The sequence below is a fragment of the Humulus lupulus genome, chromosome 6, assembly GCF_963169125.1.
Source record: "Humulus lupulus chromosome 6, drHumLupu1.1, whole genome shotgun sequence".
Taxonomy (NCBI): Eukaryota; Viridiplantae; Streptophyta; class Magnoliopsida; order Rosales; family Cannabaceae; genus Humulus; species Humulus lupulus.
In genome coordinates, this window is record NC_084798.1 from 184,430,005 (window position 1) to 184,457,809 (window position 27,805).

The 27,805-nt window shown below is 37.1% G+C and overlaps 1 protein-coding gene, 1 long non-coding RNA gene and 1 pseudogene across 2 annotated transcripts; 2 read left to right on the forward strand and 1 right to left on the reverse strand.

Annotated features, from left to right (window-relative positions):
• Positions 1-6,714: 6,714 nt before the first annotated feature.
• On the reverse strand, positions 6,715-7,489 carry LOC133785730 (uncharacterized). The gene is made up of 2 exons (XM_062224947.1): positions 7,061-7,489; positions 6,715-6,984 (listed from the first exon to the last, which is right to left on the reverse strand). The coding sequence occupies exons 1-2, from the start codon at positions 7,487-7,489 to the stop codon at positions 6,715-6,717; spliced, it is 699 nt and encodes a 232-aa protein (XP_062080931.1).
• A 2,631-nt stretch (positions 7,490-10,120) lies between these two features.
• Positions 10,121-11,659, forward strand: LOC133784346 (uncharacterized). The gene is made up of 3 exons (XR_009871294.1): positions 10,121-10,646; positions 10,855-11,002; positions 11,565-11,659. It is a non-coding gene; the product is annotated as an uncharacterized LOC133784346 (long non-coding RNA).
• An 8,361-nt stretch (positions 11,660-20,020) lies between these two features.
• Positions 20,021-24,972, forward strand: LOC133785731 (sister-chromatid cohesion protein 3-like; annotated as a pseudogene).
• The last annotated feature ends 2,833 nt before the right edge of the window (positions 24,973-27,805 follow it).

The window sequence follows — 27,805 nt, forward strand, 5'->3', positions numbered from 1 at the left end:
AGCTTGGTGTGTGTATGGAGGTGAATGGAGTGGATGGGCTGCGTGTCGATTTGAGGACAACGTTTTTTTTAGTCTCTTTAAATTACGTTTTTATGTATTTTTCCGCATTTAGCTTTGTAAATAATTTTATTAAAAGTTATGTTTTATTTTAAAACAATGAGCTCATTTATGTATTACAAATATTATTTTCCAAAGTTTCAATAAAGTTATGAATTTTCTTATGTATGTTCTTTTCAAAGTTGTAGTTATGTCTAGTAGGTTTAATGACCTAAGTCTCATAGATAGTTGGGTCGTTACAAAGCTTGCCACATCTTTTGTGCTATATCGTTCCTTATGATTGCCCCTTGTCTTGAATCTTCACCATCTATTTGGGTTGAGCAAACATTATTTGATTCTAGTTGACTATTCACAAACTCTTCATCAACTTGATTAAATATATTTTCATTAGGATCCACACCCATGAAGTAGTTATGTAATATACAACATGCTAATACAATTTCTGTAACTAATTCAACTGGATAATTAGGTTCTGTCCCATTAGAAATTATCGGAAATCGTTTCTTAAGCACCCCAAATGTTCTTTTTATGACATTGCGTAGTGCAACATGACGAAGATTAAACAGTTCTTGATAATTTTCAGGGGCGTGTTTTAAATACTCTTTTCAATGGTAACACACTCCTCTGTAAGGTGTAATAAGACCACTTTGTAACATGTATCCCGCATCAACCAAATAAAATTTCCCTATGAAAATAAAATTAGTTAGCTTATTACTTCATATTTATTTACTATTTAACATACCAAAGATCTATAATATTTATCCTTGGGAATAATGAGCTTATCCTTCCTTTGGAAAGAATTTTTTATGATTCTCGAGTCAGATGTTGTTCCTTCCCATCCAGGTAGCACGTAAGTAAATCTCATATTAAATCCACAAGCTGCCATTACATTTTGTGTAGTATGTTCTTTCCTTCCACGATAACATGATGCCTCCTCCCTAGACACTTTCACTCGAATACGAGTTCCATCAATAGCCCCAACACAATCCTGAAATTATTCTATATTCAAATCTCTTCAATTCTAAAAAAAAAATGTAATATAACTTATCCTTAAAAAGATTATAGTTAAAACTTAACCTTGAAGTATGGATAGAATCTGGAATTGTTAAGTATTTCTTGTGGGACTTTTTACCATTTGGTTGTCTTAAAAACTGGTCTTCATAGGTAATAATTGCTCGTAGCACCTCATGAAAATGTCTGCTTATTGTCTCTCCAAAACGACGAAAAAAGAAAGCAAGGGCACGATTTTTTGCATTATGTGCTAAAACATATAAAAACTCATGCAGCGAGGCACGCCGCACCATGGTCCCTCGCACAACGAGGCACACCTCGCCTCGCCCGTGCCTGCGTCTCGCGACCCTGCCTCGCGCCATCATCTCACGAAGCAAGGCATGTCGCACCACGGTCCCGCACACCAGCACCTCGCATAGCAAGGCACACCTCGCCTTGCCCGCACCAGCGTCTCGCGCAGCAAGGCACGCTGCACCACTGTCCCGTGCACCAGCGCCTCACACAGCGAGGCACACCTCGCCTCCCTCGCGCCAGTGTCTCGTGACCCTGCCTCGCGTAGCGTCTCGTACAGCAAGGCACACCGCACCAAGGTTCTACACACCAACGCCTCACACAGCGAGGCACACCTTGCCTCACGCGCCCACCCATCACAAGGGGCGTCGAGGGTGTCTTGAGCATCCCATGCTGAGGGTGTCGCGCCAGGAGTGTCCTGAGGGTATCGCGACGAGGATGTCATGAAGTCACCCATCACAAGGGGTGCTGGGGGTGTCATGACGAAGGCCGCACGAGACACCTCTCGGCTCATTTTCATAGGGCCATCTCACAAGGTCCTTGATTGCCAAGCATCTTGGAATAACATATAAGAATTTCAACACTTGAAGTCCTTGGGAATAAGGAACCTTGCGAGGGTAAAAACCTGTGGCTCGAGGAGCTCGTACATGTACGGAATGCACCTGCAAACCAAAAGGAGTTAGAGTACGGACACGATGTCCACGCCAGATAAGTAGTGGCAGTACAAGAATGGTTCATAGCAAGTACTCCCCTAGCACGCCTATGAGGTTCGTACCCGACAAGTAGTGGAAGCATAATATGGTACCAAGGCAGGAGTACTTTTGCAGACCCCTGACATGTACTAGAGCCGACCACCACTCTTCCAACACCACTACCACCTGTGCTACTACCCTAACAGTGTACCCAAGTACCTTCTTGTCCCCTGGGACCACCTCGTATTAGAGGCCATTAGAGCCAGGCTATAAATAGACTCCACCCCTCAAGCTAAGGGGTTGGAAGATTCATTGTAGACTCAGGCTATTAAGCAATATACTAATGTTTTACTCCATTATTGATCTGTGTTTATTTTTCCTTAAGTCTATTCTAAGTTCTTATCTAGCTATCTCCATACTTACCTTTAATTTTTCTGACCTAACTTCATTGATGAGTTCTCACCGTCAATAGTTTGGCGCCGTCTGTGGGAATGATGACTATCAAGCCATCGTTCTTCCATCAATTTTGACAAGAAAAAATGTCAAGGCGTTCAAAACGCCAACGGGGATCTCAAGATGCTCAGATCCACCTTGAAGGAGCCCAACCAAAAGCCTCCACAAGAGACCTTCTGCCACCTGAGAACTGCTTGACAAAGATAGATCAAAGGCCTTAAAAGAAGAAGTCGAAAAGCTGAAGGAGAATGGATTCATCAGGGTGGTGTTTTATCCATCGTGGGTCTCTAATCCCGTGCTAGTTCCCAAGCCAAATGGCAAGTGGCACACATGCGTGGATTTCACAGACCTTAATAAAGCCTACCCCAAAGATTGTTTCCCACTCCCAAGAATCGACCAGCTAGTCGATGCCACTGCAGGGCATGAGATTCTCTCATTCATGCATGCATACTCCGGGTATAATCAAATTAGTATGCATCCCCCTGATGAGGATCACACTAGCTTTCAGACTGAGACATGGCTTTACTGTTACAAAGTAATGCCTTTCAGTTTGAAAAACGCTGGTGCGACTTACCAGTAGTTAGTCAACCACATGTTTAAAGAACTGATCGACACAAACATGGAGGTCTATGTAGACGACATTCTAGTCAAGTCGAAGAAGGAAGAAGGGCATATAAAGGATTTGCACGAGTGCTTCAATGTCTTGAAAAAATATCAGATGAAGTTGAATCCCCTTAAATGCTCATTCGGAGTAGGATCAAGGAAGTTCTTGGGATTTATAGTTAACTCAAGAGGAATTGAAGCCAATCTCAAGAAAATTAAAGCCCTAATCGATATGAAATCACCAGCGAAGATTAAGGATGTTCAAAGTTTAACCGGAAGAATTGTCGCTCTCAGTAGATTCATTTCGAAGTCAACAGATAAGTGCGTTCCATTTTTTAATCTACTTAGAGGCAACAAAAAGTTTGAATGGACGGAGGAGTGCGAGCAGGCTTTTCAAGCATTGAAAACTCATATGGCGCAACCACTGGTCCTATCAAAACCGGTTGATATGGAAACTTTGTTCATCAGCCTGGCGATCACGGAATATGCTGCTAGTACCGTTTTGGTAAGGGAGGAAGAAGGCGTGCAGAAGGCTGTTTATTATGTAAGCAAGAGGCTAATTGGAGCAGAGCTGCGATACCCACCTATTGAAAAATTAGCATATTGCTTAATTTTGGTCTCCAGGAAGCTGCGGCCTTACTTTCAGGCTCACCCAATCGCGGGTTTGACCGACCAGCCTCTACGACAAGTCCTGCAAAAACCATAGGCTGTGGGTAGATTGTTAAAATGGACAGTCGAACTTGGGCAGTTCGATATATCTTACTTGCCGTGAGCAGCGATAAAAGGACAAGCCCTGGCTGACTTCATTGCAGAGTTCACTGAACTTACAGATAACGAGCAGACTGAAAAAGCCTATTGAGCCTGAGTCTCAAAACTAAACTCCCTCGTGGAAATTATTTACAGATCGTTCTTCTAATGAGTGCCACGCCGAAGCAGGAGTGATATTAATAACACCGGAAGGGCATCAATTTCACTGCGCAATCAGGTTTGACTTCACTGCTTCTAACAACGAGGCCGAGTATGAAGCATTACTCTCTGGGTTGCGTTTAGCCAAGGACATGAATATAAAGGTGCTCAACATCTACAGTGATTCTCAGCTGGTGGTTAATCAAGTCATGTGAGAATACCAGGCACGAGGTTTAAAGATGGTTGCCTACTTAAACAAAACAAGAGATCTATTGGCTTAGTTCGACAAATACACCCTCCAGCAAGTACCTCGCGACCAGAATTCCAATGCTGATGCTTTGGCCAAGTTAGCAAGTACGAAGGATGCTAATACTCTGAATATAGTACCGGTTGAGCGGCTGTCTATGCCAAGCATCCAAGCAGAGGAGACCACTATGGTAATCCAGATGGCGGATACATGGATGGCACCATATATAGAGTATCTGACGCAAGGCGTGTTACCAACGGACAGAAATAAAGCTAGGACCCTTCAGCGGCAAGTTGCTAGGTATATCCTGGTCGATGGAATCTTGTACCGAAGGGGATACTCAATGCCACTCCTCAGATGTATTTCAAAAGAAAAGGCCAAAGAATTAATGAAAGAGGTACACGAAGGCTTTTGTGGAGACCACGCTGGGGGCAAAGCTTGTCAAAAAAGATCCTGAGGAAAGGAGGCCCACGATGAATGAAGACTCGATGGATTTTGTGCGGAGGTGCGACAAGTGCCAGAGGTTCTCCAAAATCCCACGAGCAGTCCCTAATGAGCTTAAACAGATGCAAAGTCTGTGGTCGTTTGCAGTTTGGGGCATAGATCTAATCGGATCTTTACCCACAAGAAAGGGTGGCGTCAAGTATGCTGTGGTTGCCGTCAACTACTTCACTAAATGGGCTGAAGCTGAGCCGCTCGCAACCATAACAACCAAGAAGGTGTTGGATTTTTTTGATCAAAAACATTGTTTGTTGTTATGGATTGCCAAGGAAAATCATCTTGGATAATGGAACCCAGTCTTATAGTGATTTATTCACAGATTTTTGCGAACGGCATGGAATTATCAAGAGCTTTTCTTCAGTCGCTCATCCCCAAGCAAATGGACAAGTCAAAGCAGTCAACAAAACGGTAAAGGATACACTGAAGAAAAGACTGGAAGAAGCTAAGGAGGCATGGCCAGAATAATTGCTTGAAGTCCTTTGGTCGTATAGAACTTCCCATCGAACAGAAACAAGCCATACTCCATTATCTTTAGCTTATGGGTATGAGGCTATGTTTCCTATTGAGTTAGATCCGCCTTTGCATCGCAGAATAACGTACGATCAAAGCTCGAATAACCAACTACTGATGGAATCCCTAGACTTGGTCGATGAGAAGCGTGAGCATGCCCAACTCCGAGTAGCTGCGTACCAGCAAAAAGTCGCCCGATATTTCAATTCTAAAGTGCGAGAAAGGAAATTCAATGTCGGAGATCTAGTACTTCAAAGAGTTTTCCTAAACACCCGCGACCAAGCTGCTGGAGTACTTTGACCTAATTAGGAAAGGCCTTACCAGATTGAAGAAGTCCTCCGTCCAGGCACCTACAAACTTGCTCGCCTAAATGGAGATCTCATTCCTCACTATTGGAATGGAGAACACCTGCGCAAGTACTATCAATGAACAATCCTTCTTAAAGGATTGGCTTGTATTAATTTTACTTTTTACAAGTTATGAAAAATGGTTGGTCATTTTATGTGGCTAATTGCTTATAAGTGTAAGATCTTTTTGATCACTTGTACAGCCACGTTTTGTCCATTTATTGCGAGAAATATAAGGGACTGTGCGCAGCCAGTCATTCTTGCCAATTATTGTATTTTATACAAGTATTTGCTCATTACGTGTGTTGTTTTGCTGTATTACAATTTTAATTATTTTGCTCCGAGCAATATTGTTCGAATAGGTTTTTGTCAAGGCAAGTGACCAAGGACCTAAAGCTCCTCAATCACTTGCATAAGGTATCTAGTAAGCAAAGCATATCGAAAGGTATGTAAACACTTGAGCAAAATAAGTGAAAGCATGCTAGGGTACTTAGAGTATTTTTCAAAATTTTGTATTTTGTTAAATCAAACCAAAGTACTATGCTAAGTTTGGTCATGAGAACAGATGTTATAATAAGATGAAAATATATTATAATATCAAAATGTATCCTTTTACATCGCGAGCAGTCGCTGTTCGGATGTAATTGTTCAATTAAAAGTGAAAGCTGCTCGTGCAACAATAAATATTCAACTGGAAAATAAGTGTCTTTACATCACGACCCGTAGGCCGTGTACTTGAAAAATTAAAGAGAAAGAAAAATAGCAGACTACGAGGTTGGAGGATCTTGAGGGATGCCTTGGTCGACGACAGTTGTAGCTTCATTGTCTGTCCCATCCACGCCAGTGGCCAAGGAGATTTTGGGCGAGGTAGGTACCCTTGCCCTCTCTTCTTCTTCCAATAGAGCAATGCAATGAGCCATCTCAACATGCCTTGCACGCTCGGGAAGGTAGCTGAAATCATCCTCTTGGTAGTGTTTCCAGGAGTCATAGAAACACTTAACCGTGGCGTTCTTATACCTTTCAGAATTGCTGGCGTTGGCTTTTTCAAGCTTCTCGATCCGGCCCTCTAAGGTTGTAGTCTCTTGTCTGCTCACAATCAAGTCCTACTCAAGCTTTTTAGCCTCGCGATAGTTGATGCGATTAGACTCTTGAAATTGTCTCTTTGCTCGACGGCCTTGTCTAGAGCAGTCTGCTTCTCCCTCAACTCCTCATCCAGTTTGTTCTTCTCCTCGAGCACTGCCTCAAGCTGTTCAGCATATTTCGCTTCGGCAGCTTTGAGTTCTTCAGCGTGCCGTTGCTCTAGAGTCCTGGAATGCTCGGTGACAGCACCCGAGCGAAGCCGGCCGGCAGTAAGGGTCAGCATTGCCTGCGATCAGAGCGAAAGTTAGACTGACTGTAAAGTAAAAAGGGCTTTCCCCACAAAAAAAATAATAATAACTTACACTAGCAAACTCATTCAATGCGCGGGTTAAGATTTGGTCGACGTCCATTGTCTCCGTCGAAGCCATCGCCTCTCGGCAACATTCATGCTTCAAAATTTTGGCCACCCTATCTTTGACCGATCTTAAGGCGTGACTCGATATGTCACCCCCCGTGGAAGTAGGAGCAGCCTGTTGAGTCTGGTCGGTTGGGGTTGGTGGAGAAGGTGTCGACCCGACAGGAGCATGGGGAGTTTGCTGCTCGAGAGGAGAAGGAGGTGGTGTTACATTTGCTGAGGGTCCGTCTACCGGAGGGCCTGCAGTATGGGTTTTCTTGGCCTGAGGTACTTTACTGCTTTCCCCGGGATGCCTCTTGCTTGTTTTCTTCTTGCTCGAGGGAGCTTCAGGAGCCTCAGGGGCACTGTATATATCGAACACATTCTCGGAGTCCATGTCTGTAAGAAAAGAAAATACACGAACAATGAGATAGTATAAACTATGGAGTATGTTATGTCAGGAAAAGAAACAAAGAAAATTGTAAGAGAAATACCCGAGCTATCATTACTGGTCGCTACATTATATACTCTACTAGTGTTACACTCACTCTCTGGCATGAAGAAGTCTGAATCTAAATTAGGAGCGTACTTAAAATTGCCTCCCCGTCAAATATGTGACAGGGAATTGGCAAACTATCTAAGAGCGAGAGATTAGTACCGTTCTCATCTGAGGATTTGTCGAGGGGCTCGAGAGGTTCAGTGGCTTTCTTTTTTCCCTTTCCTGTTGGGGCGGGGGGAGCAGCAGCCCGCGGGGCGCTGGAGGGTTCCCTGATTGTCACTCCAGTTGCCCTCCTCGGAGGGGGTTGTGACACGTCTGGGTGCTGCTCGGGAACCTCTCCACCAGTGGCACTCCCCGCTGTTGACTCCCTCACATCTTGATGAGGGGCCAAAAGGCCGACCAGTCTCAGATTGGCCTCTGTGACTAGCTATTTGACACTTTTCTCTATGTCGATCATGCTGGCCAGGAGGGCTGATCGCATCTCCATGTCTGGAGTAGGGTCTGGTCGCAACCATGGGCTTGAAACGCACTAAATTTCTAAGGGAAATGCAGCAAAAAATTGAAGAAAGATAAACGACCAGTGGTCACTACAACAAAAACCCATTTCCATAACACAAAAATTTAACACTTTTAAAATAGTATTATAATATATATAAGTGTATATGTATATAGGCGGGACTTAATTGCAATTTGGCGCCTAATTTTCCCCAGCCCCCCAAAATTTTTCACACGGTCCAATTGACCAAAAAAGAAGAAAAAAACCCACTAGTCGGTCCCTGATTCCCCCCTCTCTCTCTTGTTTCTCTGTGTTTACCCCCCTCTCTCTCTCTCTTCGTTTACCCTCTCTCTCTCTCTCTTCATTTCTCGACCAATCTGCCCAGGAGGAGGACGATTAAGTTCGCCCGCCACTTATACAATCTGCCCAGGAGGAGGACGACGATGCTGTGTGTGTCTTCATCACCTCAACGCATGGTGGAAGCAAGATCTGGTATGTTTCCTCTTGGATTTTTATTTTTTTCCTTATTTGTTGTTGTTGTTGATTGGTTCATGGTAGTCCCTGGCTTCCCACCTCACCGTTCTCCCTCTTTCTCACAAGTTAATTAACTATATATATATAAATCTCATGTTTTCTTGTCCGTGGAGTTCTGATAATATGGAGGTCAGAGAGACCTTTATTTTTTCTGTATATTAGCAGTTTACAATTCAGAATCATATATATAAATATGTATATATATGTATACTAGAACTAGTAAAGTTATGATTCTGTGACTTTTGTTTTGATTTTTTTACTTTGTTTTGTTTACTGGCATTATTTTGTAGTTGGAACTTGGGAAAGAAAATCTGAAAATGAAAGTGGTTTTCTTTTATGAATGTGATTATAGGGTTTCTAACAGATTGGAAGTCATTCACTTTGTGGAGATTTTAAAAAGTTGATGTGCATAAGTTTGGTAACGCTCTAACTTGCAATTTGATTCTTGGTATATATGTTATATCACTTTGTCGAACCACTGCTAAATTTTGAAGTATTGTATTGACTATTGTAGAGTTATTTTGTTGAAAATTTATGTATTTTTGTGACTATGATGCCCAATTAGTTATTGTGTTGCATTTGAGTTGTGTAAGGTTTATTCTGCCATATATAGCTTGTATTGCCCTAAGATATTGCAAAAGTTCAACTTAAAAGCTTTGATAGTTATGATTTCATTTTTGTTGTTTCAAATATGTGATCATACTTTTCTATAGGGATTTGATTTTGGAGCTCAAAATGTAGAGGGCTTCTATAATCACAATCAGCACAGCTACTACAGAGTTTTAAATAATCGCAATCTTTTATCTTGAATGATGTTTATCATATTGTTTTGAATATGTATATATATATAATTGTTGTTTTGACCTTGAGGAAAATCTGCAAGATGTGGTGAGCATTTACATTGTTTTCTATTCTTTTTTCATACATTTTTTTTTTGTTGACTTCTCATGTTGCTGGAATCTTGTGGAGTATACACCAAACCAATTAGCCCTGTCTATAAGACAAAAGATTTATGTCTAGTGTTTTGAGGCTATAGTGAGAAGAAGACAAAACAAAATGAGAAGTTGAGTAGGGAAGAGCTGACACATGCTATGAGTTCTTGGTAACATGGGAATATATATAATATTTTCTTGGGGTTGCTTCTAAGTGCTAATAAAATATATAGGAAGATTTAGGTTAATGCCTTGTACTGAGTTTAGCCTTAGTGGTGTTTTGTTTGGCCATACAGTAGTAATAAATCCTTGGTTCAACCTTCTAATTTGTTGGTCCCCAAATCATTAGATAAAGAGTTTTGCCAATCCAAGATTAAATTTGGTGTGTAGCTAGCATTATTGTTTTTTTATGATCTAAAATCACAATTTTATGTGATGGGTTGTCATTATGATCATAATTGCATATTCAATAAAGCGCCTCTTTGCTGTAGTAAGATAGAAGCCATTTGCTTCCAAATTATGTTATGTAGTTATATGTATGTACACATTTCTAAAAGGTTTCTTTCATTAATAAAATCTCAGTTATTTATTTATTCTTTATGTTTATGATGTATTGTATTCCTATTTATATTTATGTTTTTAAAGTTTTTAACATATTTGAAAATGTTTAATCTAAAAGTACCTTAGTCATATTTTCTTGTAACTATCATGTTGCTATCAATAGACTTTTTCTGGCCTGGTTAGCTTGTCTTGTTGGAGATTGATTGAAGCTTTGCAGGGGCAACGAGATTTCGTTTTGTTTGTTCCATTTTCTTGTGTTCCTTTGCAAGTGTGCCAGAAGATTATCTTGGGGTTCTTGACCAACCTGCTGCAGACGGAGGTGGCTCTTGGGGTTCTCGGCTCCAACGGCGGTGCTGTAGCAAATGGTGGCAGTAGGTATTTTTTTTTTTATTTCTTTGATAAATAATGGTTTTTTCATTAAATATATAAATGTTCTTTAAAATACATTTATTTGTTGAGACAGGGCGGCTGGTGGGTGCACTGGTGAAAGCTGGGTCATGGTGGCTTGTGGAGGCAACACTTTTCTCAATAAGTCCTTCTCCCTGGCTCTCTCTATATATTTTTGGCTTAAACTCTTGAAACTAATGTTTGACGATGAATGGGACCAGTCAAAATTATCATTGCTTAATATTCTTTGAAACTACATTTTGGAAACATGATAGCAACTAATATATTTTCACGCTTTTGTGTATTTTTCATGATCTTTCTCCTTCGATGATTGTTGTGTGCATTATGTTCAGGCACTTTTGCTGATGGCAGACGAAAGGTGGGACCCAAATGACCCATCTGATTAAAATGGGACTTTATAGGCTGCAAATACCAGTGATGAGCCTGCTGATCAGGTTCCAACACTCCAAAACGATGAAGATGATGAAAAAGATGACAAAGGTTAGTTATCTTTTATTATATAATATAAGTTAGAGTACTGTTTTCACCCAATTTTTATTTTTGTTGTTGTTGTGCATTACGGTCTAATCATTGCCATAGTGTTAAATGCATTTTATGACTATGATTTTTATTCTTGCATTGAGTAGTGCTGTTTTTCAACTTCTTCTTTTGCGGAAGCTTCAAAGAGGAAAATTAAAACAAGTGAGGACTCTTTTGTTAATTAGAGAAGGTTTAGTGGTTATATTTGATCTAGATTTTTAGTTAATTGATTGAAACCTGGTGACTGCAACAGTGGGCTCTGAGCTAGCAAACACTTCTCACTCTGCATATGTAGTAATAGTTTCTCTCCTAAAGTTTTAGATTATATACACTCTACTCACACATACATGATACATCTATCTATCTATATATAAATGTTAATCTCTTACTGGAAAAATGTTTGAGAATATTGAGCCTCCGCTTATGTATACCAATCAATTTTGCTAATCAACAGTGGGCTCTAAAGATTTTTAGTTAATGGTTTACTTTGTTAACAAGGTGTCTTATATTTTCTTCTCTCCAGATGTTGGATGCGTACGGTAATCATGTTATGGAAGGCTATGAAGTTCGGGTGGATGTACAGGGATTTCAGATGCTAGATCAACTAGGCCCCAGGCGTAAGGTCAATATCTTTGTACATTTCTTGTATAATTATTTAATATGAAGCATATAATTACTGTAGCCTAATAGGTTAGTATGAAGCATATAAGACAGGCTCACCCTTTTATTATTGGTTTTACTATGTTCTGTTTTCTATTTCAAGCTATATTTCAGCTTATTGAGATAGTCCCTTGATCTCTATTCTTTGTATTTTTTTTCTTCCCCATTATTAATAAGACAAAGAAGTTTCTTTTCAAAAAAAAAAAAGAAAAGAAATTACCATAGCTTAGTTTTCCGAAAGAAATTACAACCAAAAGTGTTATATCTCTTTTAAAGAAATGAAGAATAAGGTCCTTCGTGGCTTGACAAATTTTTTTCACCCTTATCTTTCCCTCTCTTGCTTCCCAACCTTGTCTGATCTTGTTTGTAATAGGCCCCTGTACATTAGACAAATATATGACTATATATATATAGATATGCTTTATTGAAAGAAACTCTAGTGAAGTTAAATGGCGCTAGAATGTTATAGTAACAAAGATATTCATTGTGAATATATTTTTATGTAGCCATAGCAGGCATAGCTGCATATAACAACCACAAGCTAAAAAAAGAAGCTTCTGGACACACCACTGAAGCTGCTGAACGCACCACTGATGATACATAAAATGCTGCTAAGTCTGTACCACTGACCACATACGTGGGTCCCAACAAGTAGAACTACATTAGGAGCAGTCTTCCAAGTTAAGGTATGTCTAACAAAATCCATTCTCACAAAGTACGTGTTTTTATTTTGACTAAGGGAGAAGAGGTTGGTCTTTAAGAGAGGAGCCGCCATTGTAAGATTTAGTAGTTTACTTACTCTTCTTTTATGCATGTCACTTTAAATAAGTATATCTTTATCTTTCTACTACTTGTGAGGTGTGCATTTTTGCTTAAATATGAGGATGAGATACTACCAGAATGTGATATGGGAATTTTATTTCCATCACCTATAGTTAGCATTTTCTTACCATCATATTATGATTTTTTAGACAAATTACCCACATTCAAGGTTGTACGATTGCTTGCTCCACTATCCATAAACCATGCATCATTGTCGATTACTTTTGGTGATGCCGTAAAAGCCGAGTGATTTCTTTTGTGTTGATTTTGAGCTCCATTTGTTTCATTCCCAGTATAGGATTCATCAAACCTATTGTATTATGCTACAGCAGAGTGTCCAAACTTTCCACAGATCTGACAAGTGGGTCTTAAACCACCAAACCTTCCTCTTCCTCTAGCACGATTTCCTCCACCTCTGTTTCTCCATTGTTGTCATATCTGTTGCTATTTTGTTGCTCACCATAACTCTGACCTCCGCCCATAGCTGGGATATTTTGTGGCTGTGTTTGTTGTTGGACTTGGTGGTGGTGCTACAACTTTGTTTGCTGCATTTATGGCCTGTAGTCGCTCGAGTTTGCTATCAAAACTCAGCAAAATGTCTTGTAATTCCTGTCAGGAAGTGCTAAATCTAGTTTCAACTTGAACAACTATAGTTAGATAATCAGAATCCAGTTCCGATAAAACATTAGCCACAAGTTGTGACATGTTTTTACCACAAGTTGGACTCTTATTATGATCACAAGTTAAGATTGTAAATTCTCTTATGTTTAAGATATTCACTTTGGGAAGTGATGACCAATATATGATTTTTTGTAATTTTTATTTGTACGAGTGCCAAATATTTGTTTGAGAGAGAGTGATAGAGAGAGAAACTTTACTTTTGATGTTCTTCAACTTGTGTCATTTTGATGTTCTGAAGTTTGCACTTACATTATCTTGTGTATAGTTTTCCTTGTATTGAATTTCTTCTGCTAGAGCAACCTAATGAACAGCTGTTTCTAAATGCTAATACAATACTTGTCTAAGAGTTTTTAGCTGTTGAAATGCAGCTATCACCCAATACCAGTTGTGTTCTCTCAGGCAAAGGGATCATGTATATGGGATCCTGAAGGCAAATGGTATCTAGACTTTCTCTCTGCTTATTCTGCAGTTAATCAGGTAGAAAATGTTGGGAAATTGTGTTGTCATGTATATATTTGTTACTTGATGACTTAATTTGTTTCTATTTGAGCCACTGCTGCAGCTTTTTATCTATTCATATTTCAATGTTCTTTCTTATTTTCTTTTCAATGATTTTCCATTTGCCAACTTGCTTATTACTGTGACGATTTCTCTATCTCAAGGAAATGCAAATTCATAGAAGATGTAAGGCAGGAAATTTACTGATATTCAATTCAATCGAATTTATATGAATGACCAGTGTCCATTTGTGTTTTTCATATGAGCTTTTATGGGTTTTGATTTCATAACTTCTTGCTGTAGGGACATTGTCATCCAAAAATCATGAAAGCATTACAAGAACAGGCAGAAAGGCTCACCCTTATCTCTCGAGCATTCCATAATGATAAATTTCCAATATTTGGTGAGCGTCTAATAGAAATGTTTGGATATGACATGGTGCTGCCTATGAAAACTGGTGCTGAAGGTGTAGAAATAGCTCTGAAGTTGGCCAGGAAATGGGGTTACGAGAAGAAGAAAATTCTGAAAGATAAGGTAAAGTTCAGGGAGATTATATTTAACACATACAAGTTCATCTCTCTAGTCTTAGTTATTTTAATTGCTGCTTAAACTGAAGAGATTTACAAATTTAGGCACTAAGTTCAGCTCAAAATATTTACTGGCCTTTGTAAGCAATGATTGGGTTAAGCTATTATTTCAATGCCCTTGCTAATGTATTTTTCAAGGATAAGAAGAATGCTTTGTAACTGCTGCTCATCTTAGCTGTTGTGTGGAGCATAGTTTTCACTTTGCATTGTTCTTTTCTTAAACTCGTTTAGTTATGGATTTTTCTGTTGTCTGCTCATTACAAACAATCGGCATTCAAACTTGAATATGCTAATTGAAGAATATTGAAGAAAAACTATCCGTTGCTGATCTGAAGAACCTTCTAGTTTTTGTATAGATATTATCTTGCAGATCCTTATCATGTTAGCATTCAGATATTGTGTTCTCCTCCTATTTGCATTTATGTAACTGAAGAATTTTATATGGTTATGCCTAAAACTATCCTTCTAGTTTGCTTACGCAACATTCTGGGGACAAACTAAAATTTTGTTTCTGATTCATACCTTTTTTCCTTTTTCATGAGAAAATATCTCTTATTCACACTGACCCTTGTCTGCTGTAACTCTATATTTGGTTGTAATCTTTATCATCTATAATGGATTTGCTTGAGCTGATGAACTAGACGTAGAGTGACACATTGTGGTTTGAACCAATATAATTCCAAGTGTGACTTTCTTATTTTTCTGCTGGTTTTTACCTGGTGTTTGCTAGCTTATTCATCTGTTGCTCGCTGGTATGTTTGCCAAGTGTTTGTTTATTGGTTCTGGTTTCGTTTTCTCACCACAATCACTTGAGTAGACAATGAGGGACTGCTTTTGAGACACCATAATCATAAAATCTTGGAACTCTGCTTTTTCATTCATTTACACTTGTCCATATGGTAACATGTAAACTACCCTTTTTTTTTCCAAATTTTCTATGGAACTCTGACTAGAATGTACCCATGGCAGGTCAATATAAGAAGTGTTGATGAGGTTATTGTGATTGGTGCTGGTCTTTTTCTGTCTTCATCATCTTTTGTTCTGCATGTAATTTTATTTTAGAAGTGTAGAAAATGTATTTTGATAAATTCTTTTCTTTTCAAGTATTGACATGTTTGACACAATAATGCAAGTAGAAGTTACTAGCATGTCCACTTTATAGGCTTTATCTTTCTATTGATTGTGGCATATTAGGCTATTAATGTATATTTATAGGATTGTACCTGTCCTATATATGCATCCAGTGTGCATGGGATTACATTCTTTTAGTTAAATTTTCTTCTTATTTCTCAGTTTTTGAACAGAAACTAATAAATGTATATATACAAAAAATCACTCTTTCTACAACACAAGAGTATAACTTTATTGAAAAAGTATTATAATAACTAGTAAAGTAAAAAAAAAATCAGTATTGAAAAAGAGGGAAATGAAATAAAAGTATTACAAGAATTACTCTGTTTTTCAGTTTACAAGAATTACTTTATATGCTTTTTTGGGGGGCTGATTTTCCCATGACTTTTTTTTTAGTACTTACACATTATTCTTGGAATATTTTAAATTTCTAATATGAAAGTTTCTAATAATAACAATATTATATATGCAGAATTATGAACCAGGATACCCAGCATCACCAAATACTCGGAGCTTAGGCATATATGCACTGGACCCTCTCCTTGCAACTGTACAGTCATTGCAATTGTTGTTTTTTAATTTGGCAAATACTAGGAGCTTAGGCATATATGCATTGTCAAGGGAGAATATTTTGTGCTGAAAGTAGTAACTTTTCAATATGTTGAATATTTAAGACTACTTGAATACTTAAAGAACATTTTGTTGTTGATGACAGTGTTGAGTGTTTTAAACTAATTTGTGGATTGTTAATACAATGTTGCATGTTTTTAATTTTTGTTATTTGAAAATCAAGATCATTTGATGATGCTAGTATATATTAGAAAGCTAATTTTAATTATATAAAAAAATTAAAATATAATAGAATAAATTAGTGTTATATAAATGAATATATAATGAGAATTTAAACTTATCTAAATATTAAAATAATACGAAAATTGTGTTATAATATCTATTACAATAACACTTTTTATGTAAAGAATTTTTTTATGCAAACTTCATTATATAACACAAATAATGTGTTATACTAAAGTGTAGTATAACACAAAAAATGTGTTATACTAAAGTATAGTATAACACAAAAAATGTGTTATACTAAAGTGTAGTATAACACAAATTTATAAGTATTGAAATGTGTTATATAATCGACTATAAATAATATAATTAAACACTTATCTATTTATTAAAATAATGCAGAAAGTGTGTTATCGTTGACAGTATAATAACACATCTGTATAACAATGATAAAGTGTTATGTAAAGTACCCTGACCTACGATAACATAGTCGGTCTTAACACATCAAAAAGTGTTATGGTATGTTTTGATAACACATTTTTGGTGTTATTAAAAGCATTTTTTCTTGTAGTGGGTACAAAGACTTTACCTCCTTGTGTGAAGGCCAAGTTGTTCGTGACCATGTCAGTCGTCAGGAAATACTCTAGATGGTACTTCCCCATGTTCGAGATATAAGTGGTGTCAGTCAGGAAAGTGCGACCTATTTCTTGGTGATAGAAGTGGAAAAACCCCGTGTTTCCTTGGTTGGGGTTAGATTTTAGGTCGAACAGATAGTTGACCTCATGTGGTGTGGGGATGAGCCATTTCTTATGGCTATAGAGGATATAGAGTGTAGCAAGCATTCTATATTTGTTGGGAGTTATTTGAAAAGGGGCGACCCCGAAGTAATTGGCCACCCCCTGGAAAAAAAGGATGAAGAGGCAAGGTCGCTCCTGCCTCGATGTGGTACCTCGACCAGGCGCTGAAAGTGCCTCCAGGCAAGTTCGCCCGTTGGTTCTGAGTGGGTTGGACTAGTGTCACCCCAGGAAGTCCATATTTTTTAATATAATTAGCGATCATCCTGATCGTTACCCGGCTGACAGGGGTGACGTACCATTCAACATCTAGTTGAACGACGTTTCGAGGCCGAGCGCGAGTTTGAATGTTAGGGTCAGGGATATTTCTTTCCCGACCACTGGTCGAGGGAACTCCAGCCTGAGGAGCAGGCTGATTTGAAGGGTTTGAAGGTTTCTTTTTCTGGGCTGTGGATTTTACTCTACCCATGGCTGGAAGGTTTGACTGAGGTCTATTGGGTGGGGTTCGAGAAAAAGGAATTTCTGGTATCAGCAGCGATGGATGCTCCTCATCTTCAAGTAATTGGGCAAGCAATTCGTCATTGATAGGCCTTTCACCTCCCCACAGATCTTGCATGAAAAGCTGCGAACAGAGAAAGGGGGAGGTGAGAACGTAAAGCCTAAAAATATGTGTTGAGAGTTAGAATAACGTTGCTCGCGTATAAAAGTTAAGCTTTTATACGGCCAACAACATTCTAGCAAAAACACTAAGTTCTATACGAGCAGTTTGAAAAATAGATTGAAAAATGGAAGTAAAAAGTTTTTTGGGAAAAAGCTTTTTCGACTCCGAAGGGGCGAGAAAAACCCAGTTTTTCAGCTAGCCTAAAAATCAAATTTTTACTTCGATTTTACACCTTAAATCTACAATCTCAACTACCAAACTGGCTCCTAACTCCTACGAAATGTTACTTCACTACCCTATCAAACATCTATTGGTATACACTCAATCCCCATAACAATTTCAGCCAAGAACATGCAAAATTTCAGAGATAAAAATAAGTATGAAACAGTTTTGCATGGCAACTCAAACGTCTAAGAAGTTCGTGAAACTTACTTAGATGAAGAACGGAGTCTGAACACGAAAGTTTCCGAGCGCCCGAATGTGAGTTCCTGGGAATTTCTGGGCTCTAAAGGCGAATTTGTTTGAAGTTCTTGGAGAGGAGATAGCAAGTGAAAAGTAAAAAGTAAAAATGTGGATTTGGGGTATTACTTATAGCGGCTGCAACCTAGTAGAAGAAGTAATCATGAATTACCTTTTTCAAAGTATGGGGAAGTGTAATGGCCGTCAGACAAGTTATTGGGAAACTGAAAAGACTTGATTGGACATGATTGATCACCTTTTTTCGAGAAAGCATGGGCGGCTCTGACAGATTTCGTGGGGTATTCGAATGGTCAGTTTCCTAAGTTTACTTATTGCTGGTCGCAATAAATAAACTTGGGGGGCAAATGTTTACCCTAAAAATGGCTGCTGATGATGTGGCAGGGATTTCTCACACGTGGTTGACACGTGGCAGAAGTGTTGTTCAGCTATCGACCAGAAGCACATCACTTCGTTAGGCTTAATTATAAGAAATGACCAGTCTGGTCGCATAGTTTGTTTTATTTACTTCTAAAATTGTAATCTTATAATAATTACATTGAATATTTCCTCATTATGACCTTGATACGCGGTTATTAAGGAGAGATATGGCCCGTTGGCCCATGTAACCCTCCTTGAGCCTATAAATATACATGAAATAGCTCAAGGAAAGGACTTTTGATCCCTGAATTTCTTTGCTAAGATGGAGACACTACAACATTTTTGACCAAATATTACGGTCAAATATGAAAAAATTTAAAAAACGTTATTAATGCTATGGGTAAATAATAAGAAACAGGCGGCAACTGAAATAATAGGCGCCAATTAAAATACACGCGTGTTTTTTTGGTTTTATTATCTAACCCAACCTTTCTCATCCCGTCTCTCTCACTTCTCAATCCCTAACTCTATTCTCAGTCTCTCATTCCCTCTCTCACTTCTCAACTCTATTCTCAGTCAACTCTATCTCCTTCACTTCTCTATTCTTAGTCTCACTTCTCTATCTCCTTCACATCTAACCTCTTGGATCTGTCTTCAAGTTTTACCATTTCTCATGTAGGTGGCTGGCGCAAGAGGCTGGACAGCGTCAGAAACGGGGCTCAATGGTGCGTGGGTTCGACGGTATTTCTCTCTCTCCCTGCTTTCGACGGTTATGCTCTTATTTTGAGTGGATTTACTAGCTTTCACCCATTACCTCTGTTTTTTTGCCTCAAATTTCAGCTACAAATCTTTCTTCTATGGGAAATTTCAGACCTTATTTGCTTTAATGTGCTCTATTTTTTAGTTTTGTTTTTTATTTGTGAGATACTAAAATTTTTTATTTGGGGATACTGAAGCCCTTAAGTAGTGTTATAGCTCCATTAATCATATGGGTTTTGTTGATTTGGGGATTCTGAAACTAATAAACACTCCTGTTTAGTTTCTTATTTTTTCTATTTTTGTTTCATTCCACTCACTCGTTGGATTTATGTATTATTAAGAATAAGACTTCTAATTAATTTATTTCTCTTTTGCTAGATAATCTTGGAGAAGATTGCGCTGTCTTTGAGAATTTGTTTGAGTTTTGATACTCATTTACAGTCCATTATGATGATTCAATTTTTGAATGAGCATGAATCTTTGAACTATTGTGTGCTCCCTGCCTGTCAATTACTAGTTCAGCGTGATTTCTTGTTACTAGCACTTCAATGCACTTATTGTGAAAGTGCGAGCAACTATGTGATTTTTTTTCTTTTCCTTTTCGTAATTAATTGATTGTTCTGGAAAATCTTTCCAGTCGCATATTAGCGAATACAAACAACATTTTTGGGAAATTTGCGACTTCAGTTTCAATTGGAATGTTAGTAAGTGCGAATTCCATACTACTTTTCTTAGAAAGTCGAGAACTATCACTAGAATGTTAATTGCTGTTATAAATGGTACTGCTGGATGTGGAGAGTTAAGAAAAGTTTGATCTTTGAGGGTAACTATGTTGGCAGAATAAACTTTTGCTCAAAAACGTATTTGAATAATTTGTATATACAGAAACCACGCTTTGTGGGATATGATGTGTAGATTTGACAAATATAGTTATATTACTTTATTTATTTTTGGGCAGAGGTTATCAAAGGCAATGGAAAGCATATTAGCCAAACAGTCAAGCTGTGGGTCGAGCAATATGAAACGGATTCAAAATCTGCAATGGTTGAACTCTTGACAATGCTCTTTAAGGTAATCTGGAAGTTCCTAGAAATTACTTGAATAAATTTTAAAATGAGAGTAATATATTTTCTTTTTAATTGTTCAGGGACAAATATAGGTCTTATACTGAAAAGTTAAATAACTTTAAGTAGGTTTGCCTTTCATTCTTTAGTTGGAATGTCACCTGCTTGTATAAGAAAATAAAAACTTACTAGATTAGCACTTCTTTACTGTTTACCTGAGTTTTTGATTGATGATACTTATAATTCTACAGGCATGTGGTGCCATATATACTATAAAAGGCTAACTTCTAGATGAGATTGATGTCGATGATGTTGTTGTTGCACTGGTCGAGCTTGCTAGACGAGTATCCTGCAATGCTTTGTTATTATTACTCCTTTTTTCCCCAATTTTCTTTTTAAATATGTCCTCGCATAATTTAAATATTTTGGAACCATAAATATTTCATTGAATTTTGTACCCAAAGTTTTGCTTGACTCTTGGGAACCTTAGGGGGAAGTTGAAGATTACCAAAGCTCAAAAAAGAAGGAGTTTAAGAATTTCAAAGATAATCTTCAGTTATTCTGGGACAGATTGGTACGTGAGAGTCAACATGGCCCTCTCTTTGATCAGGTTCTGTTTGACAAGTGCATGGACTATATAAGAGCTTTGTCATGGTTAGTACTCAAATAATTGTAGTTTAAATTTGAAGCCAAACCCTTCATGTAGCTTACTCTCTTTGAACTTGGCTCATTTCCACACTATGCAGCACTCCTCCAAGAGTCTATCGTCAAGTTGCTTCTAATATGGGACTTCAACTCGTCACATCCTTCATAGCTGTTGCTGATGTCCTCAGTGCTCAACGTGAAACAACTCGTAGGCAGTTAGATGCTGAAAAAAAGAAAAGAGCCGAGGGACCTCGTGTTGAGTCACTAAGCACAAGGTTTTCAGTGACTCATGACAAGATAACAATGCTACAGGAGATGATGCGCAAAATCTTCACCGGGTAAGATTTTCCAAATTAAGCTTAAGGAATTTAAAAATTAAATACTTTGGTAAAGTCTCTGATATATTTAAAAAATAGTGCTATACTTCTATTTTTTTTTCCCCAGGAATTTTAAACTAAATCATGCTGCTCTTTTGAAGGTTATTTATGCACCGTTATCGAGACATGGATCCAAATATTCGAATGTCTTGCATAGAGTCTTTGGGTGTATGGATTTTGTCCTACCCCTCTCCGTTCTTGCAGGATTTATACAAGTATCTTGGTTGGACACTAAATGACAAAGTGAGTTTTAAATTTCTAATTAATTGTGAACGAATTTTCTATTCATGCTTATCTGCTGCTTGACAAACCTAGCTTATCACTTTTTTTTTTACATTATCTTAAGAATGCTGGTGTCAGAAAAGCTTCTGTCCTTTCATTGCAAAAGCTGTATGATGAGGATGATAATGTGTCGACTCTTGGTCTATTCACTGAAAGATTTTCCAATCGGATGATTGAGCTTGCTGATGACATTGACAATACTGTAGCTGTATGTGCAATAGGCCTTGTAAAACAACTCTTAAGGTAATTTATGATTAAATCCTTGCAAACTTATTAGTCAAGTAATAGATTAATGATTCTCCTTGAGATTAATGTATGGTGCAGACATCAACTTCTACCTGATGATGATTTGGGTCCATTATACGACTTGCTTATTGAGGAGCCGCCAGAAATCAGGCATGCCATCGGAGCATTAGTGTATGATCACTTGATTGCCCAAAAGTTTAATAGCTCCTAATCTGGTGCGAAACATTTCATCATTACCTAGATCATATTCGTTTGACTCAATTTATCTGTCTTCTCATGTATACAGTACTTTTGTTCAAAACATATTCTTTCCAGGTGAAGGAAGCAACTCTTCTGAGGTCCATCTGGGCAGAATGTTGCAGATACTGAGAGAATTCTCCACTGATCAAATTCTAAGCAATTACGTGATTGATGATGTTTGGGGAGTACATGAAGGCCATGAAGGTATTAGCTTCTAGGCCGACCTATAGTAAGAGGTTAGAATTCAGGAGGGAGGAAGTTGTCACACCTGACCACTACTAGCAGCCTCAGGCTGAGTGCTTCAACTAATAGATTTTGTTATCCTCAAAATATAGAGGCAATTTCTTATAAATTGAATTTTAACCTGAGTTGTAGTTGAGATAGACTTGAGTAAAAATAAAAAAGATGACCTAAAAGTAAAGCATGGTACAAATTGTAAATACATGTTTGTGTTACAAGTGTAGTGAACCTCTTAGTGGTGAGAAGATGTAATTATATAATTAATTGGTTTCAACTTTTTATAGCTGGATCAACTATAGAATCAAATTAAAAAAGGAAGAAAAAGAGCTAATTCTTGACTTTCTTTGTAATTTGTTATTTTTTCATAGGATGTAGTTTGTGCTTGCAGGACTGGAAGTGTATTATATCTATGCTTTTGGATGAAAATCCTTTAGTTGAGCTTACTGATGAGGATGGAACCAACTTAGTACGACTTCTTAGTGCATCTGTCAAAAAGGCTGTTGGTGAGAGAATAGTACCTGCAACTGATACCCGCAAGCTGTATTACAATAAAGCTCAGAAAGTGAGTTATAAATTGGTTTTTATTTTGTTAAATTTTAATTCTCAAAAAGTTAGTTCATATCAATTATCATTTATAATGGTTTTTTGAAATTTTCATTTGGAGCCTTTTATACTGAAGAAGTTCCATTCAAAAGTTTTTATCCACAAGTTCATGTTTTATGATAATGATTCTCTAAATGTCAATTCTGCTTTTACAAATTTGATGAGGAAAGTTTATTTTAGTTTGTTTATCTAAATGTGAATTTTTTTGCTAGTTAGAAAGTGTATGATTTAGGAAGGACTTTTAGATGTAATATTTCACATGCTTTCTTCAAATTTTGTAGCCATGTGTTTGGGTTTACAGGACTAACTTCTCATAATGGTAAGTCTTTATTCAGGAAATATTTGAACACAACAGAAGGGATGTTACTGTTGCTATGATGAAGAACTACCCATTGCTTTTACGCAAGTTCATGGCTGACAAATCGAAAATACCATCGCTAGTTGAAATTATTGTGCATATGAATCTTGAGCTTTATTCTCTGAAGAGGCAAGAACAGGTGGGCATTGGTTTTTCTTTTTCTTACTAACTTTTAATTGATTTTAGATTATCTTATCAAAAGCTGGGTGCTTTTATGGTTTTGTTCCTCCCCCCAGAATTTTAAAAATGTCCTTCAGCTCATGAAAGATGAATTTTTCAAACATGGTGAGAAGGAAGCATTAAGATCTTGTGTGAAGGCTATTAACTTTTGTTCTACGGAGAGTCAAGGGGAGCTACAAGATTTTGCTCGTTCTAAGTTGAGGGAAGTTGAAGATGAGATTGTTGCTAAGGTTAAAGCCGCAATAAAAGAAGTTGCGGTATGCACTTTGCTTTCCTAACCCCATAAGAAGAAACTGAAAATCACTCAATGATATGAAAATGACATGGTCTTAGAATTGCAGGATGGTGGCGATGAGTATTCCCTTCTTGTAAATTTGAAAAGGTTGTATGAACTTCAGCTGTCAAGGGATGTGCCAGTTGAGAGCTTATATGAAGATATAGTGAGGACTCTACAAAAATTTAGAAACTTGGATGATGAGGTGAGTAAGTTGTAGCTTGTGTTAGAATTACAAACTGTATTGTTCCAACTTTTTATTTGTAAGTTACTAATTATCTTGGTGCTCATTATCATTCAGGTTGTCTGTTTTCTGCTTCTTAACATGTATATTCATTTGGCCTGGTGTCTAAAATCGATCATAAGTAGTGAGGTGGTATCAGAGGCATCGTTGTCTTCTTTGCTATCTAAACGAACTACTTTGTTTAACAACCTAGAGTATTTTCTTAACAGCCCTCATTCGGAGGAAGAAGTTAATTATGGTAACCTTCTAGCCAGCAGGGTAAGTATTTTTCCCTTGATATTATGACATCTGAACTGAAGCTTCATTTTAAATCTATTATGATGACTATTGTTCAAATTTTGTCTAATTATGCATTGTCTGTGCCCAAGGTTTGTACCATACTGACAGAATCGTGGTTTATGTTCAGAAAGACTAATTTTTCCTCAACAAAGCTGGAAAGGTTAGGATATTGTCCAGATGAGGCAATTCTCCAAAAGTTTTGGAAACTTTGTGGGCAACAACTTGATATTTCAGGTACGTTATTTGGCTACTCTATATTTTACTTCCTCCGTTGTACTTAGAATTGGCTTCTTTCTTCTGAAAGAGGAAAGTAAAACTTCAGAACATCTGTTTTTTGGACATTGGTTTAACTCAGAAAACATACTTTGCTACATTATGCCAATTGGTTTTGCACTTTAAGAACTCTTGGTTGCATGCAAAATCTTTTCACAGATGAGACAGAAGATGATGATGTTAACAAGGAGTATGTTGAGGACACAAACAGATGCTGTGTTATGGTCGCTGCTGCAAAGTTGGTTGACAGTTAGTTAAGTGGTAGCTGATTGATCTGTTATGGTTTACTATGAATATGTTAGTCTTACTCTTATTTTTAGATCATTATAAGTAAGTGTTGTATTCTCTTCTGCTCTGATTTTCTCTCTTTCATTTCTGAACTTAAATGTTTGTTTTGTGGAAAAATCACTATTGCCATGAAAATGTAAGGACTGTTAAGAATTAGAATAGCTCCTTAAGCTCTTAGCCATTTGAACTCCTTAAGCGATTTAGCCATTTGAACTCCTTAAGCGATTTTCACCTTTACTAATTTTGACCTCATTACTGACTAGTTCAGAAGAAAATTTGGGTTTAGTTTTACACTAATGAACATGACTATTTCATATATGTTTCATATCTTGCAACGTTGCTTTGTTTTGGTTTATACTGTACATATTTTTGTTTAATCTAACATTACTTACTTAAGTTGTGTTGGGTTTCATTGCTTTTTGCTTTTCATATATGTTTCATTGCAGAGTTAAATTGTTTGACATTAAGAAGAGATTAACAGTTGTAGGCTTTAAAAAATTTCAGAGCAACATCATGAGGAGGTTTGCCTTGGAAACCTGAGGAGATTTCAATTTAGAGAGTTTCAGATGGCAACAAACAACTTCAGCAGCAATGAATTGAAGGATGGAGCAAGAGAGTTTCATGCATGATTTACTTTTGTGTATCTTGTAATGTTTCTATTTTTCATTTTGAAAGTAAAAAATGTTCAAGATTATAAAACTTTATTATGTTATGCTTTCAAATTTAAGTTAGAACTAAGATCTCATGAAGTAGACATATTTATGGTTTGAATTAGTTATTGTTTAATGTAATACTTGTGGTTTATCAATCTATTGATAATTACATTTTATGATTAATTTTGATTTTTTTTTTATCAAAATACAATAATGAAAATCTTTTAATTAAAAAAAAACCTTATAAGTATACTTATCAAAATAAAATTTAAAATATATTATCCACACTAAAGTAACAAAATTTTATTACTAGACTTTTAATATGTTATGATTTAGAAACATATTATAAGCATAACAAATTGTTATTATTTATATAATATAACAAACTAAAAATGCTATCAAAATAATCAAATGTAACAGTAGAAAAGTGTTATGCATAAAGTATAAGATTAAATTCCAAATTTATAATCAAATACTCTAACTAAATGTTATTATTTGAATATTATAGCAACTAAAAATGTGTTATTGAATAGTTTAAGATAACATCGAACATAACATTCGAATATTGTTATAGAAAAGACAGGGCTTTTAATAACAGGGGCTATGTTAGCATTTTCAGAAGCGTTATTAATACTCCCGGTTAACAGTTTTTAAGTGTTATGAATACTGTTTTTTCTTGTAGTGAGAGAGAAAGAGAGCTATAGTGTAATTATCCATCGTTTCATTGTATTTCTTCTAAGGTTTGTGAAACTCAAGAACCCTAGTTCTTTGATCACAACTTTGAGATTCAATATCAATAATAGCACTAAGTGGACGTAGGTCATTACCATTCTTTGGGGCCGAACCACTATAAATCCTTGGTGTTTTCTTCTTTTCCATTGGATTATATTCTTAATTGTCATTTTATATTCTGTCGTACATTTGACTCCGTGTCGTTGGCCAAATCGTGGGTCAACACTCTTCATATCTAAGTTGACGAAAAACGGCGTCAATACATGGCCAATAGTACATGAATGTGTTCTTCATTAGAATGAGGAGAGAGACAAAAGGGGTGTACCTGCAAAAGACACTCTAATGCTTAAGTCAGCACAATGCTCTCTCACTCAATCTTCAATCTATCCAAACTTTAATTGAACTAAAGTTAAAGGTCCCAAATTTGGTCCCTCTTCTACTATTTATAGAAAAATAACAAAGAATAAAGTTAGAGAAGCTTATCGTGATTTGTCCACATGTCCGGCTTCATTAACTTTCTTCCCGCCTTTTTCTCTTCTTCATGCCATGAGCCCAAATGCTCACCGATCCTTTCATTCAGCATCAATCTCAAGCTTCTTACGTGGTTTATCTACTTTGAGCTCAGAGCTCATCAATCTATTCAATCACATTGAGCTTAGAGCTCATCAATCTTAATCAATCATATTGAGCTTAGAGCTCATCAATCTATTCACTCACATTGAGATTAGAGCTCATCAATCTATCCAATCATATTGAGCTCAAAGCTCATCAACTCTGTTTCCATATTCTGAAACTGAGATAATTTTCAGTCTTCTCATTTTCTCTCCTTAATGCAATGCCACGTCATCAAGGAAAACTTACTCCCATACACTTATATCTTCTAATTGCTCAAGGTGAATAAGTGTCAAAAACTAATAAGACAAAGCACTTATTTATTTATTTATTTGGAAAATAGGTATTTCATTTATGGATAATTAATGTTTATGCACAATATTTTTTATAAGTAAAAAAAGTTCAAAGAACTATTAAAAGAGATTATCGAGTTAGGCTAACCAAGCCCTTGAAGAAGTGAAAACACCCAAATACAAATCCAATCCAATGATACAAATCATAATCAAAACTAAGGTAAAAGCCAAAAATCTAACAATGAACAACTATGACATGCACCATTATTATACACAAATTAAACCTGAAACTAATACAACAACAAAACACACATAAACAAAGACAACATCATAGCAAGTACAAAAGCTAAAGCATCCACAAACAACAGATGAACCTAGAAGCACCACTCATACCTTCCTAATTTGACTAGAAACGATCCTTAGACAAAACCAATGAGGGGAGCCGAACACAACCATCTAACCACCACACACATCAAACTCCACATCTGCCCACTAAACCAAAAGGTGAAAATCGCAAGAGCACCACCATTGGAGGCCCCATTTGAATCCCACCATCAACCCAACAACATGGATTTGAAGCTGCTAGCAACCACTAGTGTTGAATTCAAAATCTAAAGGCCAAAATAACTAAGGAGCCCAAACTCTCCCAAGAGAAATTG

Coding starts and splice junctions, on each gene's coding strand:
- LOC133785730 (XM_062224947.1), bottom strand. CDS start 7,489: ATGGACTCCGAGAATGTGTTCGATATATACAGTGCCCCTGAGGCTCCT. Junction 6,985..7,060: donor CATTGAATGAGTTTGCTAGT/GTAAGTTATTAT, acceptor CTCTGATCGCAG/GCAATGCTGACCCTTACTGC.